Source organism: Heliconius melpomene, chromosome 19 (genome assembly GCF_056956725.1).
Source record: "Heliconius melpomene rosina isolate 202511_hmr_F chromosome 19, ASM5695672v1, whole genome shotgun sequence".
Taxonomy (NCBI): Eukaryota; Metazoa; Arthropoda; class Insecta; order Lepidoptera; family Nymphalidae; genus Heliconius; species Heliconius melpomene.
Window position 1 is genome coordinate 2,529,986 of NC_140407.1, and position 19,196 is coordinate 2,549,181.

The 19,196-nt window shown below is 32.2% G+C and overlaps 2 protein-coding genes across 4 annotated transcripts; one reads left to right on the plus strand and one right to left on the minus strand.

The window, feature by feature from the left end:
- The first annotated feature begins 2,908 nt into the window (after positions 1 to 2,908).
- Positions 2,909 to 7,301, plus strand: LOC146528324 (cytochrome P450 4V2-like). The gene is made up of 11 exons (XM_085202544.1): positions 2,909 to 3,020; positions 3,105 to 3,253; positions 3,541 to 3,630; positions 3,740 to 3,850; positions 3,916 to 4,101; positions 4,497 to 4,693; positions 5,206 to 5,272; positions 5,404 to 5,596; positions 5,748 to 5,899; positions 6,021 to 6,200; positions 6,777 to 7,301. The coding sequence occupies exons 2-11, from the start codon at positions 3,112 to 3,114 to the stop codon at positions 6,929 to 6,931; spliced, it is 1,473 nt and encodes a 490-aa protein (XP_085058670.1). The 5' UTR covers positions 2,909 to 3,020; positions 3,105 to 3,111; the 3' UTR covers positions 6,932 to 7,301.
- Positions 7,302 to 8,117: 816 nt separating this feature from the next.
- Positions 8,118 to 18,977, minus strand: LOC146528325 (cytochrome P450 4C1-like). Of its 3 annotated transcripts, XM_085202547.1 has the most exons (11): positions 18,837 to 18,977; positions 16,210 to 16,323; positions 15,553 to 15,642; positions 15,143 to 15,253; positions 14,594 to 14,779; positions 11,300 to 11,496; positions 10,927 to 10,990; positions 10,313 to 10,505; positions 9,878 to 10,029; positions 9,185 to 9,364; positions 8,118 to 8,926 (listed from the first exon to the last, which is right to left on the minus strand). In XM_085202547.1, the coding sequence occupies exons 3-11, from the start codon at positions 15,578 to 15,580 to the stop codon at positions 8,772 to 8,774; spliced, it is 1,266 nt and encodes a 421-aa protein (XP_085058673.1). In that variant the 5' UTR covers positions 15,581 to 15,642; positions 16,210 to 16,323; positions 18,837 to 18,977; the 3' UTR covers positions 8,118 to 8,771. The 3 variants fall into 3 exon arrangements, with proteins under 3 accessions (XP_085058673.1, XP_085058671.1, XP_085058672.1); XM_085202545.1 differs by lacking the exon at positions 18,837 to 18,977 and having other exon boundaries at positions 16,210 to 16,525; XM_085202546.1 differs by lacking the exons at positions 15,143 to 15,253; positions 18,837 to 18,977 and having other exon boundaries at positions 16,210 to 16,530.
- Positions 18,978 to 19,196: the final 219 nt, after the last annotated feature.

The window sequence follows — 19,196 nt, forward strand, 5'->3', positions numbered from 1 at the left end:
AGTATTTCCAGAATAAAAAACAACTGTTTTACAAATACAAAATGAGCTTGAATTGCCTTTTAAGGTATGTTAAGGCCGTTTTGCCTACATGTTCTCGTAATAAGTACTTATCAATTTTATACATAGGTACGAAAATTTGAATTGTATATGTAAAATTATATATGATCATTCATATATCAATTGTATATTTTCTGGATGAGGCTTTGACTTTAGTTTCGAAAAGATCTTTTTGTGTAAAGTTTTTGTTTATTTTTCAGGCTTATTTTTATGGTTGCCAGACTATTGAGGCACGGACAATCAACCAACGTGTTTGCACTTTTGACACTAGGATCCCTCTACCCACACTGCCCTTTTCCAAATCCACAGTTTCAATATCGCTGTCAGTCAGCTTCGTTCAAAAATAGTAGTTTTTATTGTAGTTTCGATGTTAAATAGTAATCAGGCGTCGCTCTGCTCATGCACATAATGTCTCGATATCATCATCATATTTAAAAAATTTGCTCACTATAATAAGAATTGAATTCAATTATATAACATTGTAAAATTTATTTTGTTATATTGTATTATGTTGTAGATATTTCAAGAAAATTGCTTGTTGAGTGGAGGAACCCAACACCGTATTTTAATACCCAATTTTCTTGAAACTACGTGTACGTGTAATGGTGTATATTTACACTTATTACACTGAAAATAATAATTAGAGAACAACATTTTAATATAATAATAATATTAAGATATTTTTTTTCGAATTCTTAATTCAGTGACATTGAAATCTACAGAATATTTCTGAACCAGTAAATGAAAGGTAACTAACACCTAGGTAACACTTTAATATTATAAGTATCGAATAAAAGAATGTGTATTTTTGTATTTTTTTCTTAATAATTTTGTTTATCGCCGCAACGCATATTATGAAGGATATTAAATCAAGATTCGGTTGTGAATTATTTCCTACAACAAATAAAATTTTAATAGTCTTTTACAATTCATTAAAAAAAAAGAAGTAAATAAGTAAATGTTGAAGTATAGTTTTTATAATTATAATCGAATTGTGTAAGGTAAATGCGGGTAATAAGGCCTACCTAAGCAAGAAATGTAATAAAATTAAAATGATGGAGCAAAAGTAGTTTCTGGTTGTTTCTCATCTCGAATAATAAGTTAACATTTGCATTAAACACTTTATTCCATGAATAATAATATTCTGCATGTCAGTATATAAATGATGACTATATCTATAGTGTTCACGATTGGAATTGAAACGTTAATATTATAATATGTCGAAATAATCTACAATAAAACAATTTTTGTATAGAAATTTGATCGGCAAAAACCTTTTTTACTATTTTTTATTGATACGTTCCCTAGTTGGATGCAAACTATACTTTTTGGATCATCTGCAACTGCATAAGTTTCTTGATCAGTACCTCAGTTCGTGATAAAAACGCCAATCGCATATGTTAAAGTTCTAATACCTATTTTAGAATTATTCATTACATGTTAGCTTCTAGTTCATAGGAATTTTTATATTTTAGATATAGGGTAAATGTAGCATCTTAGATAAAGTGACACCATACTCCGTATCTCCATAGTCTGCTATGAAAATAATCATTCGTATAAAAAAATAATATTTACAAAGGATTGAGGCCAGTCCTGGCGCAAGGGCACCAGCGTGTGACTGTAAACACAACCTGTGAGTTCAATTCCCACTCGATGAAGTGAAATATTTAATATTTTTGTTTCGTCGCTCTGGTGTCTCCAGAATTCAGTGGAATGTGGGAGGTGGAGTATCCTAACACTAGCCTGCTTTTGCCTATCTGTTCTATTTAAGCTAAACCCACCCCAAATAACTACGCAGTGATCACCAAAACACTTAACTTCTTGTGTGCAGCCTTTTGCAAAAACTTCCATTCAATACGACGATCATAAATTAACAAAGAGGCCAGTCGTGACGCAGGGGCACAAAGTGTGATTGTAAGCGCGACTGGTTGTGGATTCGATCGCCACTGGAGGAAATGAAATATTTATTTAAATTTATATTTTCATTTCTTCGCTCTGACGTCGAGGCAAAGCGCGGTGTTTAGTTGCGCCACTCAACACGCAATGCCTCCAGAATTCGGCAGAAAGTGGGGAACGGAGTGCCTTAATACTAGATTCCTTCTGCCTACCCTACTGTGTGCGAAATATAGCGTGATTATTAATTAAATAAATTCTTAATAATGAAATTAGGTGCCTTTACCCTAAATATATAGCCTTGGTAATATGGTCGTATATATTTGGGCCTAGCCTTACATGCAGGCAGCATGCGTTCTAGTTCTTTTTTTTAAATATATTAATGACTAGCGGCCCCCGCGCGGCTTTGTCCACTACTACGACTCGCTAAACGAATATTTATTCCTACGAGACTAATTATACAAATATTTATTCACTGAAATAATATTTATAGAAAGTTAGTACTTAATAAATTGTAATTTAAATCTGTTGGGATTTTGTCCTTTTTTATGGAAAAAAAAGGCAACGTGCGTACCGGGTTAGGAAAATGTACACACACACACACACACAAGAATTGTCTTGTTTAATTGAAAAGTATTATTGCTATCTATCTTAGTAAATCTCGATATATCTCAGGATTTACTTTATAAGTAACGTATATGCTGCTTCTTAATGCATTCTCACTTTCGATGAAAACTCCATAATGTTATGCTGTTCCAAAGATTAGCTGGGACAAACAGAAAGAAAGACGGGCAAAAGTTTAAAACTCTTTGTATTTGTTTTAGTATCGTGTAAGGTAAACGCACTTGAAAAATCACGTCCATTTTGAAGTCACACACAAACAACTTTATTTTATTTATATGTATAGATAGCTGTGATGTTTTAAGTTATAAAAGACGTAAGTATATAAGATAATTCTTACTTAAAATTATAGAGTTGTGTGAAACGCGTCTGTGTCGGTTAAAATAAACAACTTATGGATATGGAGCTCATAAAATAATAAAAATATATTTCGGACCTAAGTTAAAATTGTGAGTTCATTTGATTTTTAACACATGAATCTAAAGTACAACGTATGAAACTAAAGAATTATAATTTTTTATTATATTTTACAGATTAAAAATGTTGCTTATAATAATATCTTGTGTGGCATTATGTCTATATTTGTGGATATCAAATAGGCAAAATAAAGACGACCCTCCGACGTTTCCCGGTAGTTTACCTTTAATTGGACATGCCCGCCTGCTCTTAGTGGATAGAATGAGTAAGTATATTTTTTATACATATATGTATATCTATTCATTTATATATCTATTCTGGGAAAAGAAATAGGAATACTGGCGGTAGAAGAAAGTCACCAAAGACGGGTATTAAAAGCGCCGTAGATTTAATTCATTTGGCCAGGGACAGGACTATGTATGCGAAGTTGACTGCCAACTTTCACTAGTTGGCGAGGCACCTTAAGAAGAAGAAGAAGATTGCAGTCATATACTGGCTGTCTCGCCATTGCATCACTATGAATGAAATATTCTTTTTATATATTGTTTTCAGAATTTTGGAACACAATTAAAGAGTATTCAATCAAAACAACGGAAATTGGTGGCGTAGCTTCAATGCGGGTTGGACCAATGAAATTTTATCGTATGTTTAAACTTCTTATTAACTTATAATTCCTTGCTTATGAAAACTACATTAATTATTTTATATTTTTTATGGTTGTAACTAGTTAATCATTTTACTTTCTATCCAGTTCTAACAGATCCAGAGGATTTTGCAACGGTAGCCAATACGTGTTTGAAGAAAAGTAAATTTTATGAATTTGGGAGGCCTTGGCTAGGGCAAGGTCTAGTGACGGGAACTTGTAAGTGCTACAACGTAATTTTTAATATGAGTAAACAATAATTTACAATGATTTTTTTTATTTAGTTGAAAAATGGAAGGTCCATCGTCGACTGATAAGCCCAGCATTCAATCAAATAGTGCTCGATGGTTTTATTGATATCTTTAACAGTCAATCTCGTCGTTTCGTCAAGGATTTAGGACCAAACATTGGAATGGGTCCGTTTGATCCTTTTCCTTATATCCGTCATAATGCCTTGGAAACAATATGCTGTAAGTAAACTGCTTATATTTTGTTACATTTTAATATTTTATCTTAAATTACATTTAATATATAACATTGAAGTTCCTTTCAATTTGGGCAAATAGTGGCAACCTAATCTTGCTGTTTTAATAAGCGGGAAAATAAATGCCTATACCAAAAAATATCTAAATGAAATATTTAATATTGTCATTTTCTTCGCTTACAACGGAATGCCTGCAGAATTCAGCAGCAAATGAAAAGCGCCTTAGTGCCTTAACAGAAGGCCTACTCTGCTATATGCGAAATAAAGCGTGAATCTTAAAATATATATATGCTTAATCTATATGAGCTGTTTAACCAATAACATAGAGGCATAAAGGCAGTTATTTCTTAAAGCATTTGTGTATTTGTGTATTTACTGCAGTAACAGCAATAGGAGTAGACTTCACTGATGAAACAATGCAGAATAATGAATACGTGACTGCCATAGAAAACATATTAAATATAGTCGTTGAAAGAATACAGAAAATTTGGTTCTACTACGACTTCATATTCAATTTGTCACCGACAAAGAAGAGACAAGATAAATATTTGAAAATTGTTCATCACGTATCAAACACGGTACTATATATTTTTTACCTTTACACAATTTCCCGCACATAGCTGGATAGTACATAGATGTAACGTTAAAATACTCCGTTCCCATCGAGACACTTCCGTTTTCTACTTTCCACTGAATTCTAAAGATATTGGGGGTCGAGTGGCGAAACTCAACACCACACCTCGCTCGTACGAAAGAAAATAAATTTTATAGTCGCACGCTAGTGTCACTGCAATACGTATTCCGTATCCTCAATATTTATTTTCCTGCTCTGATGAGTGCAGCGTTGAATTCCGCCACTCATTACAAGATATCTCGAACTCGGACTATGCAGGTCCTCGCTGTCTACTCTGCTATTTAAAATAAACAGCGAAATTGAAAAAGAAACCTAAAATCTAAAAAACCTAATATTTAATCTAACCTAGTGTTAAGACACTACGTTCCCCACTTTCAATTTAAATTTGTATTATTACTAATTTATTTTTTGTTGATACTTAGATTTGATATTAATTTCTTATTCTAATAATTACAGATTCTAAAAAACAGAAAAGAAGACTTTTTTAAAAATAGAAATATACAAAAAGACAACGAGGCGCAAAGTATGTATCTTTACAATTACTCCGAATTAGTGCGACAAAAAGAGTGAAAAACTATTTAATGGTACACACAATATGGTTTGTTTAATAAAGTCTTTTACTTGTAAAAACTTTAATTTACATATTATTTCTAGGCCCGACATTCAAGCCATTTATGGATCTTATTTTGGAATTATCTGTAGAGAAAAAATTATTAAATGATGACGAGGTCAGAGAACATGTAGATACCATAATTGCAGCTGGTCATGATACATCCGCCGCTGTCCTTGCGTACACTCTGGTGCTAGTTGGATCTTTTCCAGAAGTACAAGAAAAGATTATTGAAGAGTAAGTCATAGTAGCATTAAAACTTTGCAAGGACATGATGTATATATAATGGTTCTGACCAAAAGCAAATCTCAATCTTAGAAGAAGCCATACATTATATTAGAGCAATTAAAATCTGCATAATATTGAGTGGAAAATATTTATTTTTTAGATTAAAATATATTATTGGCGATGACGATAGAGATGTCACGAAACATGATTTATCGAAATTGATATATTTAGAAGCTGTCATAAAAGAATCCATGCGATACTTTACAATTGCGCCAGTGACAGCCAGAGTTCTAGACAGAGATGTAAAGTTGCGTAAGTAAATTTTCCTTAACATTCTATGCATTTTAGAAATAGCGATCCTTGTCTTACCAGATAGAGAGGATGAAAAAAATTATTTCATGTTTTGTATAATTGTCTCCGTTTCTCTATCCAGGAAATTGTACGTTATCCAAAGGTCACACTTGCTATATATTAGGACATGGATTACACCGCCATCCAATGTGGGGTCCCGATGCTAATGAATTTATACCCGAACGGTGGCTAGATCCAGCCAAATTGCCTCAAGTGCCTTCAGCTTTCGCTGCTTTTCATACTGGAAAAAGAGCTTGCATAGGTAAGAAACTACAGAATAAGACATAAAAGTTTTTTTTTTTTATCTGGATTCCTCTTTCGAAAAGTTTCTATGTTTGTTAAATATATTTATGTATATCCGTCGATTTGTCCATTATTTTTTAACCGATTTTAAAACATCATTTTTCATTTTAAAGAATGTACTTTCCTATTAGTCCCATTACCATCAAGTTAGAAACTGATAATGGCTTTCCAGCCTTCCAGCCAGGAACCTTTGGCACATAGACATATTTGTTTCTTGTAGTCATCATGTATTGACATTATGATATCTGGAGTATCTGGTGATGTTGATGGAAGACAACTCCATAACGATTAGTTTTTTTTTTCGGTCTTGAGGTTAATGCTGTTAGCCCTATTGGCCTTTACAGCGACACCGGGTGGGTAGAGAGGGTACTCTGTCCCTGAAAATATGCAGGCACTGTGTGGCTGCCTGTGGAAACGATTAGAAGGAATGATCTTTTATATATCTCAAGAATTGAATGGAGTGTCTGAACATAAGGTCGCATCTTCCTTCTGCGATATACAGTGTGATGCTAAAAAAATAAAACTTCCTTTTCAGGTAAATCGTATGCATATATGTCCATGAAAATTACACTGTTTCATTTATTTAAGAATTACAAAATCAGCGGAGATTATACAAAAGTTATAAATAAAAGTGACGTTTTATTAAAACCAGTATCTGGCCACCACATTATTATTGAAAGAAGAAAATAATATTTTCTTAACCAGCTTTTATTATATCGACGTGCAACTAATGTTTAATGTTTTGTCATTTATTTAATATCGATGGAGAACACATGAAGGAGGTTTTGCATTTCTTGTTTATATGTATCTTATATATTTCCATATTTATGTTAGTTATATAAAGTTCCTTAAATCAAATGTCAAAAATTACTGTAAATATTTAGTAGGATAGATTCAAATAAAAATATGTTTGAAATCAAAGTTTGTCTTTTTTTAGCCCAGAATTAATTTTATTAAGTAAAAATATACGCCTGTTAATATTTTTTGCGCTATGTTACGACTAAATAACTAATATAAAAATGTCAGGAGAGTAATAAAGAATGCACTTAAAAATCACAAATTTTGTTTTAATTTTACATATACACGTATTATCATAATTTACTTAAATATATGTTATAATTGTGTATCGGATTATTTTTAAATTTCCATTTTACATACATACATCTTTGTCGTATTTAAGAGGACGTCATTTGATTTTGGTTTCGATTAAGGATTCATTTCATTTTCTCGAGTGGGGATCGAACCCACGACCAGTCGCATTTACAGTCACATTTTTTGCCTCGCACCACAATTAGCCTCTGCTAAAACTTATACTGTTACTAAAACCATATAAAAAAAATCTTCTTCACGCTGTATCCCGCACACAGCAGAGTAGACAGAAAGGACCGCATATTAGGTCACTCCGTTCCCTATTTTTCGCTGATTTTTAGAGGCATTATCTATTTACATACAGTAAAACATAATAGGTATGTTTTGCATAGACTTTGCCAGCATGGCAAGATATTTCGTTTCGTTGACGCGAGGCAGCAGTGCTCGTGGCCCTGCCCTTGATAAGTCCTTGGCGTTATACTCCAATGCAAAGGAGAGTCGCTCCACCAGACACATTTTCGTCGCCCGTGACAGGATTGAGGTGAAGAGGAACAAAAGGTACCTTAGACTTGTCTTATACACAAGAGGTTTTCGGGATCATTTTACCTAAATTGGATTTAAATAATAAAGTAAATTCAGAAATCTCTGAATACCTCGGTACTCTATATCTCGGTGCTCGGTACTATGTTTCACCTGATGGGCAAAAGTTGAGGTTAGCTAAATTATTGTTTGATTTAATATTAAATTTCGAAATGCCTATAGACTTATAAAATAAAAATACGTAAGATTCGAAGAAAAAAGTAAACAAAAGTAAATTTATTTTCACAGGACATATTTTACCAATGGGTGCCAAGAATTATATTCATTTGACATAATGAGTTAGCACATATCACGCTTCCGCTGTTAAGTAATCCACTAGCAATATATTCAGGGTTTAAAACCTTTAACCTTTACAATTGATTGATATAATTAAAATGTTAATTTAAATAGGCACGCAAAACTATTTTTAATATATTTTAATTGCAGAAATATTTTATATTCTTAAAAGCAATTGCAACTACTGTAAAACTGAAAAATAGGAATTAATTAATATTAAAAACCTTTACACCCATCTTTAAACCTTAAATACTACCTCAAAAAGAGTACTAGGTGGTAGGTGGTACTGTAAATATTGAAATAACTAAATGTAGCTTAATTTTCATAAACCATAAGAATAAGATATGAAACAAAAATTCAAAGTTGTACATATATTGCGTTAAAGATATCATCAAGTTAACTACTGATATGAATGTATGTTTGTGACATTGTAAATACTAAATGGATGAACCGATTGTGATGTAGTGTTTTTTTTTAAAAATTACACAATTATCTTCAAATTTTCTCTCTAATTTTAATCTATTACCTAATTTTATTATATAATTCGTCAAAATCAAAATAGCCCTTATATCCTTTTTTCAATAACAATGTGGTGTCCGGACACTGGTTTCAGCATAACATCGACTTTATTTATAACTTTTGTGTAATCTCCGGTAATTTTGTAGTTCCTGAACAAATGAGATAGTGTAATTTTCATGGACATGTATGCATATGATCTACCTGAAAATAATGTATAAATTTTATCATTGAAATAATTACTAACTAGTAGACGCGTTCTGGCGCCATTAGCCAATAACGTTAGAAATTTCATTTATACTTTTACTCGATGTGCTCTAAAATAAGTACAACAACTATTGTATGATCAGTATAGAAACAAATAAAACATTAAATTTCGATAATTTACTTAAATCTATTATTTTTCCTAAATTAATATTAGATAGCAAAATTACTTTTAGCCCATCACCTAAATTTTCTTACCTATGCAAACTCTTTTTCCAGTATTAAAAGCAGCGTAAGCTGATGGAACTTTAGGTAACCTAGCTGGATCTAACCATCGTTCAGGTATAAATTCATCGGCATCAGGACCCCACATCGGGTGGCGGTGTAGTCCATGTCCTAACATCATGCAAGTGTAGCCTTTGGATAACGTGTAGTTTGCTGGGGACAGATGTAGAGGCTGTATTAATTACTTTGATATTTTTTTTCTTCGTCTATCGTCTAACTAATATTATAAATGTAAATGTTGTATGAGAATAAATGTTAATAAATCCTTTCATGCAAACAGTACTGCACAGATTTTGATGAAACTTTACAGTAGTATAGATTGCACATCAGAATAACACATAGGTTACTATTTATGTAGACATTTTGTCTCTTTCTAAATATATATTGGAACTAAAGGAATTGAATGAAAATTTCTCTTGCTATATAGCTATCAGGCTTAGGTCCTGCCTAGGCTATAAATAATTTTTAAGATGTGAAACACCTGATAAAATATAACAATATAACAAAATAAAAAAAATAATAAAATGTCGTTTTAAAAGAGGAAAAGTTATTTAGTTTACGTAGATATTTCTTGAATTTTTTTCATTTCCCCTATACTGGATTTTAATTTCAATAGCAACGACTGGTAAATAGGAGTAGTATGAAAAGGGTCTAAGGGTTTCTTACTCAGTTTCACATCTCTGTCTAGAACTCTAGCTGTCACTGGCGCAATTGTAAAGTAACGCATTGATTCTTTAATAACAGCTTCCAAGTATATCAATTCTGGCAAATCTTGTTTTGTGACATCTCTATCGTCATCACCAAAAATATTGTTTAATCTGTGAAAAAAGGGAAAGATTTACTCAAGATATTAATTTCAAGATCAAAATTATGATATTATTTTATTTTATCATTTCCTCCCTTGCAACATGGCTAAGCGCGGTGTTGATTTCTGCCACTCGACACGCAATATCTTCAGAATCTCGCGAAAAATGGGGAACGGAAATGTATTAATGGGAACACACTGTCTTTCCCAGGTTCGCTCTGTCTACTTCGCTATTTGTGGGATACACCGTGAAGCTATAAAAATTATCTAAAACCAATACTACAACTATGACTTACTCTTCAACAATCTTCGCCTGTACATTAGGGAAAGATCCAACCAACAAAATAGTAAACACGAGAACAGCGGCGGAAGTGTCATGACCAGCTGCAATTATGGTATCTACATGTTCTCTGACCTCGGTATCATTAAATATTTTTTTCTCTATAGATAATTCTAATAGAAGATCCATAAATGGCTTAAATTTGGGGCCTAAAAATATTATGTGAAATGAAATATTTATTATGAAATTTATGAATAATAATAACTAAATTCTATTCTTTCTCAAATTTTTAAACTGGAAAGAAGAGAAAAATCGAAGGAGTCAATAAAAAGCTATGTGTGTTTGAATATATAAGTGTATACGCATCGTATAGTTCTTTGAATTGTTAATGTATTAATCTAAATAATTTATGTGTACTAATAAAATTATCATTTTAAATAATCCATGCATTGAAAACTAAAGCTTCAGCCAATTCAATTAAAGAACAAGAAAACAACTTTTTTATTTATGAGCGACTTAAATAATACAAGCACTATAATTATGTTAAAGGAAGTTTACTAAAATACAATAGGTACTGATAACTCCAATAAAATCGATTGAGTTATAGATGCTAACGATGATTAAACATACCTTGTGTCTTATTGTTATTTAATACATTTTTATTCAGATAGTCCTTTTTTCGTTTTTCTAGAACCTGTTTAATAAACATTACGAATTTAACGAAATAAAAATAGATACTCAGAAAATTGTTGTTTGTTGTCTATATACGGCGTGGGTGGTGGTGGCTTGTGGTACCGGTAATCTGTTTCCCATTTTTTACCGGAATTTCACATATTTCTAAAGTAAAATCAAATTGTATATTACGGGATTATTAAATTTTTTTTTTCAGGAAAATTTAAAAACTGTACCATCCTTTTCCAAGCACTGACCTCGACAAGAATGTTAAATACAGTATTTTCTTTTATTTTCGCCATAGTTACGGAGATAGAAAACATAACATTACCGTGTTTGATACGTGATGAAGAATTTTCACATATTCGTCTTGTTTCTTCTTTGTCGGTGATAAATTGAACATCAGGTCGGAGTGGTACCAGAATTGCTGTATTCTGTCCATGAATATATTTAATATTCTTTCTATAGCAACTACGTATTCACTATTCTGCATTGTTTCATCAGTGAAGTCTATTCCTATTGCTGTTACTGCATGAAATACAAAAATATATATTATTTAAAAAGTGCTGTCTTTAAAAAAACAATAAAATAAAGCCATAACCATCCTATTCTATAGCAAAAGCTTATTATTATTTAGTATACACATATGGACAAAAGAGTATAGCTAGATAAACATTAGAAAGCTTCTCTGGCTTTTAGTGTAAAAACAATTGTTTTTACTATGATTTTATTGCTTTTAAAAAGAAATAGCGAAACAATTTTTTTTTATCTCTAACCCTTAAAGTAGGGTAATGTGGGTAATTGTGGTGGGTAATTATTAAAAAGACACTATTATTATTACTATTAGAGCCCAGACATGGCGCAGAGGCACTAAGGTGTAACTATACTTTTATCTGCTCGTTACTAGAAGAAAATGGTCCTATAAAGGATCCGTTTTTACCTTTTCAGGAACGGAACCTTAATGAGTACACAATTGAAATATTTCAAAAATATAAACAAGCTAGCGACCCCCTTACGGCTTCGCCCGCTTTTACTACTGGATTATTCATATAATGTATGTTTGCAAACCACTTAAGATAATGTGAAAATTAATTAAACCCCAATGCAACCCGCATTTTGGTACTTTTAATAAGGATTTTCCAATTGTTTTACACAGCAAGGATTTTTTAGTAGGTACCGTAATTTTAAATCTGTGCTACTAATCTTTTCAAGTACTTATTAAAATATATTTAAATGACTATTTTTAGATAGTTAAGTGACTATTTTTAAACGGAAGAAATTATAAACAAAAACCTACCTACTAATATCTACTACAAAAAATATGAAACCAAATATATCGCGCTGAAATAATACATTCAACTCCAATTATCCAATACGTGCAAACGCATCTAAATCTTCGTTGCTATGCCTCCATAGCGGGCGGGTTTTCTTTTCGAGCTTGTGGTTAATGCTGAAGAGGGTATTCTGTCCCTGACGAAAAGCAAGCACTACGTGGCTGCCTGTGAGGAAAATTAAATAGAATGCATTGGCCGGCAATCGAACCCGGGCCGCCCGCGTGCATGCGAGCATTCTACCACTGAACCACCGATGACTGTTTTGATATTGTAACAACTTCTAAAGTACTTATTAAAATAAAAAAAACAGCAAAAGACAGTTTTGATCTACATTAAATGGCCAACGTAACTAATATACTTATTTATATGCTGAGAGTAAGGGATAAGTAAAACTTGAGTAACATACAGCTGATGTGTCAACGGCGGGATGTGTCAACAATTAAATGCGTTTTTCTCTAATACTATTCGCAATTTCGAAATAGTGTAAAAAGCAAATTTTATCTTCGTTTAACGTAGAAAATTAATAAAGTATTTTAAAGGATAAGGATTAATACCATTATGGAAAAATATCCCTCACAATAAAAAATATATTGAAATTACTATTTTTAGACAGAAATATGATCACTACACGTTATCCTTAAAAGATAAAAATATGCTCTCGCTGACTTTTTTGTAGATCTTATTAAGAGGAACAATACTCCAGTACATTACTTTCATGTAGTACTTACCATTAAAGCGGCGCATGCGCGAAAGTGTCTCAACGGGTAGGACTTTAGACACATTTATCGTATTTATGTTAATTTACATAAGAATGTACAAATCATAAACTATATATAAACCTTCCCTGAGAAATACTCGACCTAATGGTGAAAACCGCATAAAAATCCGTTGGGTGGTTTAGAAGAAGAAGAGTTAGAAAGTTCAGACAGACACGAAAAGCGACTTTGTTTTATAAGATACTAGCGACCCCCTTGCGGCTTCGCCCGCTTTTACTACTGGATTATTCATATAATGTATGTTTGCAAAGCACTTAAGATAATGTGAAAATTAATTAAATCTTAATGCAACCCACATTTTCGTAGTTCCAATAAGGATTTTCCAATTGTTTTACTCGGCAAGGATTTTTTAGTAGGTATCGTAAATTTAAAATATATTTAAATTACTATTTTTAGATAGTTAAATGACTATTTTTAAACGGAAGAAATTATAAACAAAAACCTACCTACAAATAACTACTACAAAAAATATGAAACCAAATATATCGCGCTGAAATAATACATTCAACTCCAATTATCCAATACGTGCAAACGCATCTAAATCTTCGTTGCTATAAAGGCAGGCGGGGTTTTTTTTTCGAGCTTGTGGTTAATGCTGAAGAGGGTATTCTGTCCCTGATGAAAAGCAAGCACTGCGTGGATGCCTGTGAGGAAAATGAAATAGAATGCATTGGCCGGGAATCGAACCTGGGCCGCCCGCGTGGCAGGCGAGCATTCTACCACGGAACCACCGATGACTGCTCATGACGCGCTTGTATAAGCAAAACGTCGCGGGGCGCGTTTCACAGCAAGGATGTTTTGATATTGTAACAACTTCTAAAGTACTTATTAAAATGAAAAAACAGTAAAAGACGGTTTTGATCTACATTAAATGGTCAACGTAACTAATATACTTATTTATATGCTGAGAGTAAAACTTAAGTCGGCACAGCTGATGAGTCAACGGCGTGATGTGTCAACAATTAAATGCCGTTTACTCTAAAACTATTCGCAATTTCGAAATAGTGTAAACAGCAAATTTTATCTTTGTTTAACGTAGAAAATTAATAAAGTATTTTAAAGGATAAGGATTAATACCATTATGGAAAAATATCCCTCACAATAAAAAATATATTGAAATTAGTATTTTTAGAGAGAAATATGATCACTACACGTTATCCTTAAAAGATAAAAATATGCTCTCGCTGACTTTTTTGTAGATCTTATTAAGAGGAACAATACTCCAGTACATTATTTTCATGTAGTACTTACCATTAAAGCAGCGCATGCGCGAAAGTGTCTCAATGGGTAGGACTTTAGACACATTTATCGTATTTATGTTAATTTACATAAGAATGTACAAATAATAAACTATATATAAACCTTCCCTGAGAAATACTCGACCTAATGGTGAAAACCACATAAAAATCCGTTGGGTGGTTTAGAAGAAGAAGAGTTAGAAAGTTCAGACAGACACGAAAAGCGACTTTGTTTTATAAGATATAGGATAGGATAGGATATAAATAAGTTACTTACAGCATATTGTTTCCAAAGCATTATGACGGATATAAGGAAAATGATCAAAGGGGCCCTTTCCAATGTTTTGTTCTAAATCCTTGACGAAACGACGAGATTGGCTGTTGAACATATCAATAAAACCATCGAGCACTATTTGGTTGAATGCTGGGCTTATGAGTCGACGGTGGACCTTCCATTTTTCAACTAAATAAACAGAATTAACTACAAGTTTATATTATTTTATGATTAATATGATTTTTTAGATTTCAGATTTTAGGTTAGATATCTTTTGTATTTTAAAAATTAAAAATCCTAGAAATTTATTCGGTTTTATCATTATTATCATCATCATCACCTTAAGAACCTAAACTTTAAAAGAAAATCACAAATAAATTATAAATCAATAAATTAAAAAACATCTTAATTATATTATTTCATTAATCGACTACATAACAAAAATAACACAAATAATCAGCTTTCCCCACACAGATACATACTTAACATCTCTTTTTACTTTTACGGTAAACAATTAAATACTATAAGTACTGCCATTGTTGCAAGACTTACGAGACCCTGTGACTAGACCTTGCCCTAGCCAAGGTCTTCCAAATTCATAAAATCTATTCTTTTTCAAACATATATTAGAGACCGTCGCATAATCCTCTGGATCGCTCACAACTGGAAATAAATAAAAAACCCAACTTAAAATGTCCAATACATTTTTAAATGATTAACTAACCAAATTAAAATACAAATGTATCTGTAAAATTGAGGCTGTAATGGCGCGAAAACTCGACGGGTGTGTGTTTTATTCCCAGTGGGGGGAAAGAGTTTTTTTATTTTTTTCGCTCTGGTGACGAGACAAAAATGGAAAAAAGAATATCTTAACACTACGTAATATGCGAGCCAAAGGATATACATTAGAAAATGTATATAAAATGTACATATAACGATAAAATGATAGTATTTATACGTACGATAAGCTTTTGTTGGCCCAAGCCACATGACTGCTACACCACCAACTTCTGTTGTTTTAATTGAGTACTTTTTTATAGTATCCCATAATTCTGGAAAAAAATAGGTAGCATCTCACAGGTTTTGGTACAGGCGTTTCATTGTGGATTCGATCCACACTTGAGCGAATAACTACAATTACACAACAATACAATTTTTAAGTTATTTTCTTTGACAATGAAATCTTTCTAAATCTTTAAAATGCCTAGAAATTGGGTGAAAAGTTAAGCATCGAGTGCCCTAATACTGAGCTCGACCTGCTTACCCCGCAATATGCGGGAGATGTGAAGCTAAAATAATTATAACTTTTAAAAAAGCGGTGTGACTGTACGTAAAGTATCGTAAACGAAGAGTCACAAATATTTTTATCGCATTTTTAAATTACAGAGAAGTGTAGTTTCCATATTTTTATTATCATAATTTTAAAAAACGTCGTTTATGCGTTTTATAAACATAATCGAAAACTACCCTTATTGGTAGTTCAAAACAGCCATAAAAGATACTTACTTGGAATTTTTCACTTTTGATACTTAAGGACCGTCGATTTGTATAGTACTTTCTTCCATAGGGAAAATTATAAGTTCTCGCTAAAAATATAATATACTTAGAAATGTACTTACTGATACTGTCCCCTAAAAGCAAATGAGTATGTCCAATAAAAGGCAAATTTCCGGATAATGTCGGTGGTTCGTCTTTATTTTGCCTTTTTGTTAGCCAGAGATAGCCGCAAAATACTACGCAGAATAGTACAAAGAACAACATGTTAAATTTGTAAAATATTAAATTATATTTTTTCAGTTTCACATAATATCTCCCGAAGAAAAAACCCAAAATTATATTTAAAATTGTTAATTGGTGGTACAGTATTGAGGCCTATCGTGGAGCAGTTGTGCTCTGCTCTGTGTGACTGTAAACGCAACCGGCTACAAGCAGGTACAAGGTCATTATTTAATTAAAAAAACCGGACAAGTGCGAGTCGCGTATATATAGAAATATGTTTTTTTCAGGAAATTATGGAGCCGTAGATCGTATACGTTTTAAACTCCATATATCCAAGCCTTCCTGAGATAAAGAACATTGACATACAGACGGACGGACAAAAGAGTGAGCTTGTAAGGGTTTCTTTTTCCTTAAAAAACCGTTGTGTATGTCTTTTCGCAATATTTTATTATGTGTCATTTGGTGCAATAAAGAATCTTATATAAAAAGTGCGGAACCCTAAAAAGATACAGATTAGTTGGAATTTTTTAAAGTGTTATTTTACATTTAGAGAAGAAAAATACTTATTTAGAAAATGTATAAAAATTTGAACGTAGCGGATTTGAACTCGTGCCTCTAGGAGAACGTATGGCCTGAGCGCTTGGCCGGTTTCAAAGGCGCGAGTTCAAATCCCACTACGTTCAAATTTCTATACGTTTTCTAAATAAGTATAAATACAGATTAGGTTCTAACCCTACTCGCAAATGAAAGACGTGTAAAGTCTCTATGACGTCGTTGTATTGATTGTTTTATTTGATGACAATTGATTAGTTAATTTCCGATTTGGTTCGAATTATGAAAATAAATTGTTCGTGATTGAATGCGTAATTTTATATTAAGAATCGGTTAATAAACGCAGCATAATAAAAGTATTATAAGTAATAAGCGGGCGAAGCCGCGACTGGTGCTATACGAATATATATAGATAATTGATTATTAAAAAACTTAAAATTTAGTCATCGTGGTGCAGCGGCACAAGGGTGTAACTGTAACGCGACGGTTGTGGGTTCGATCCCCATTCGAGGAAGTGAAATATTTATTTACGTTTATATTTACATTTCTTCGCTCTGGTGTCGAGGCAAAGCGTGGCGTTGAGTTCTGCCACTCAACACGCAATGCCTCCAGAATTCGGCAGACAGTGAATAACGGAGTGTCTTAACACTAAGTTCCTTCTGCCTACCCTGCTGTGTGCGGGGTACAGCGTGAAACTGATTTATTTTTATTAAATTTAGTATATGCACTTCGATCGTTTTTTCATATTATTGAAAGATTATTAATTACGTTGTGTACTTATAAAAGAAATCTTACTACCGATTAGAGAAATGATTCTTAATAACAATTTATACTCTAAATTAAAACTTGACTGCAATTCTAAAACAGAAACTTAATTAAATGTGATTGCGGTACAATTTTCGTAGGCAACCCTGGTGTGATGAAATGTACTAGGCCTTTTTTTACATATAGGTTTCATTATATTTACAAGTTAGTATAGCTTCTACTGGACTGATAGGTTAGTATTTCATTTGGTACTAGGAGAATCTAAAAAAAAATGTTGTCTACTGCTTTTTGCCCTTTTATAGACTTTGCGTGCTAGTAAGTAGTTCAGAATCGCAAGGCAACGGCAAGTAGGTACAACTTAAAAGTCAACAAATTTAAATTTGCGGGCGTATGCACTCATTTTGTACGAAATTACATACGAGTGTAAGTTTGTAATGATTTCCTTCTAAGTTCTCATTTAGCAAAAACGATGCAGGAATGCTAGTATTTAGTGACTTGCTCTTATTAGTTTTTTCTAGCTTGATTTTTGAGATAAATGTTTTTGACAGATGGCCAGACGGGGATAATAATGAGATAAGGGTTCCGTATTTTCCTTTTAAGGAACGGATCCCTAACAATCTATATCTATATCTATACTTATAATAAAATCGTAAGAGGGTCGGTGTCTGTACTTGGAAGGTATTTTAAAAAAATATATAATCGACTTAACCGATTTAGATACGGTTTTCATTATTGGATTCTGGCAAGCTTCCGAAAACATATAGGGTTTATTTTATTACAATCGGTTCTTAAATAAAAAAGTTATGTCAATTTAATGTATTTAGTTCGACAAATTTATACAACTGTTTTACTAAATTGACTGAATCCTTAGTTTTCAATTTCTTTATTAATATTTTTATTTCAAGCGGACCTAGCCCCGCACGGGCCCTCTAGTATAAAATTAAAAGAAGAAAGAGCCTGATTTTTCTACTAGGTACCATAAATGAGTTTTATGTGACAATTTTTCGCAGCCTGTTGCCCTGTTATGTTACAATTACATTTTCAATAAATAAATAGTAAATCCTGCCAACCTCGATAGAAATAATAGTTTGATAATTTATACTGTTTTGGTATAAACATTAGTAGCCCATATTTGAATTGTATTTCTTAAAGTAATTAGAAAAATTCGGAAAAAATAATAATTCTTTTGTTGAAAATGAAATTGACTTACATATTTCATCCTTAGGTTCGGAAATAGTTCCTATTTTATGTTTTCCACATACATAATATATTAACTTTATCAACCGGTGGACACGCGTCTCACACAACACTTTAAAATTAAATGAATCTTATGTTCTGCACGCACGTCGTTTATGTCTTCAATAAATATCTCTTTTACGAAACATAATAAAATACATATTATATGTCTATTAATGAGGTAGTATGTCAGTTTATGTTAAAGTAAGGAAAAGAACTACTAGCTCTATGACCTTGTTCTAATATTATTTATTAATTTAACTTGAAAAATATAACGTACATATTTAGTAACGCATATGTCTATTTCATCTAATTCCCAAGGAAGCGCTGGTTG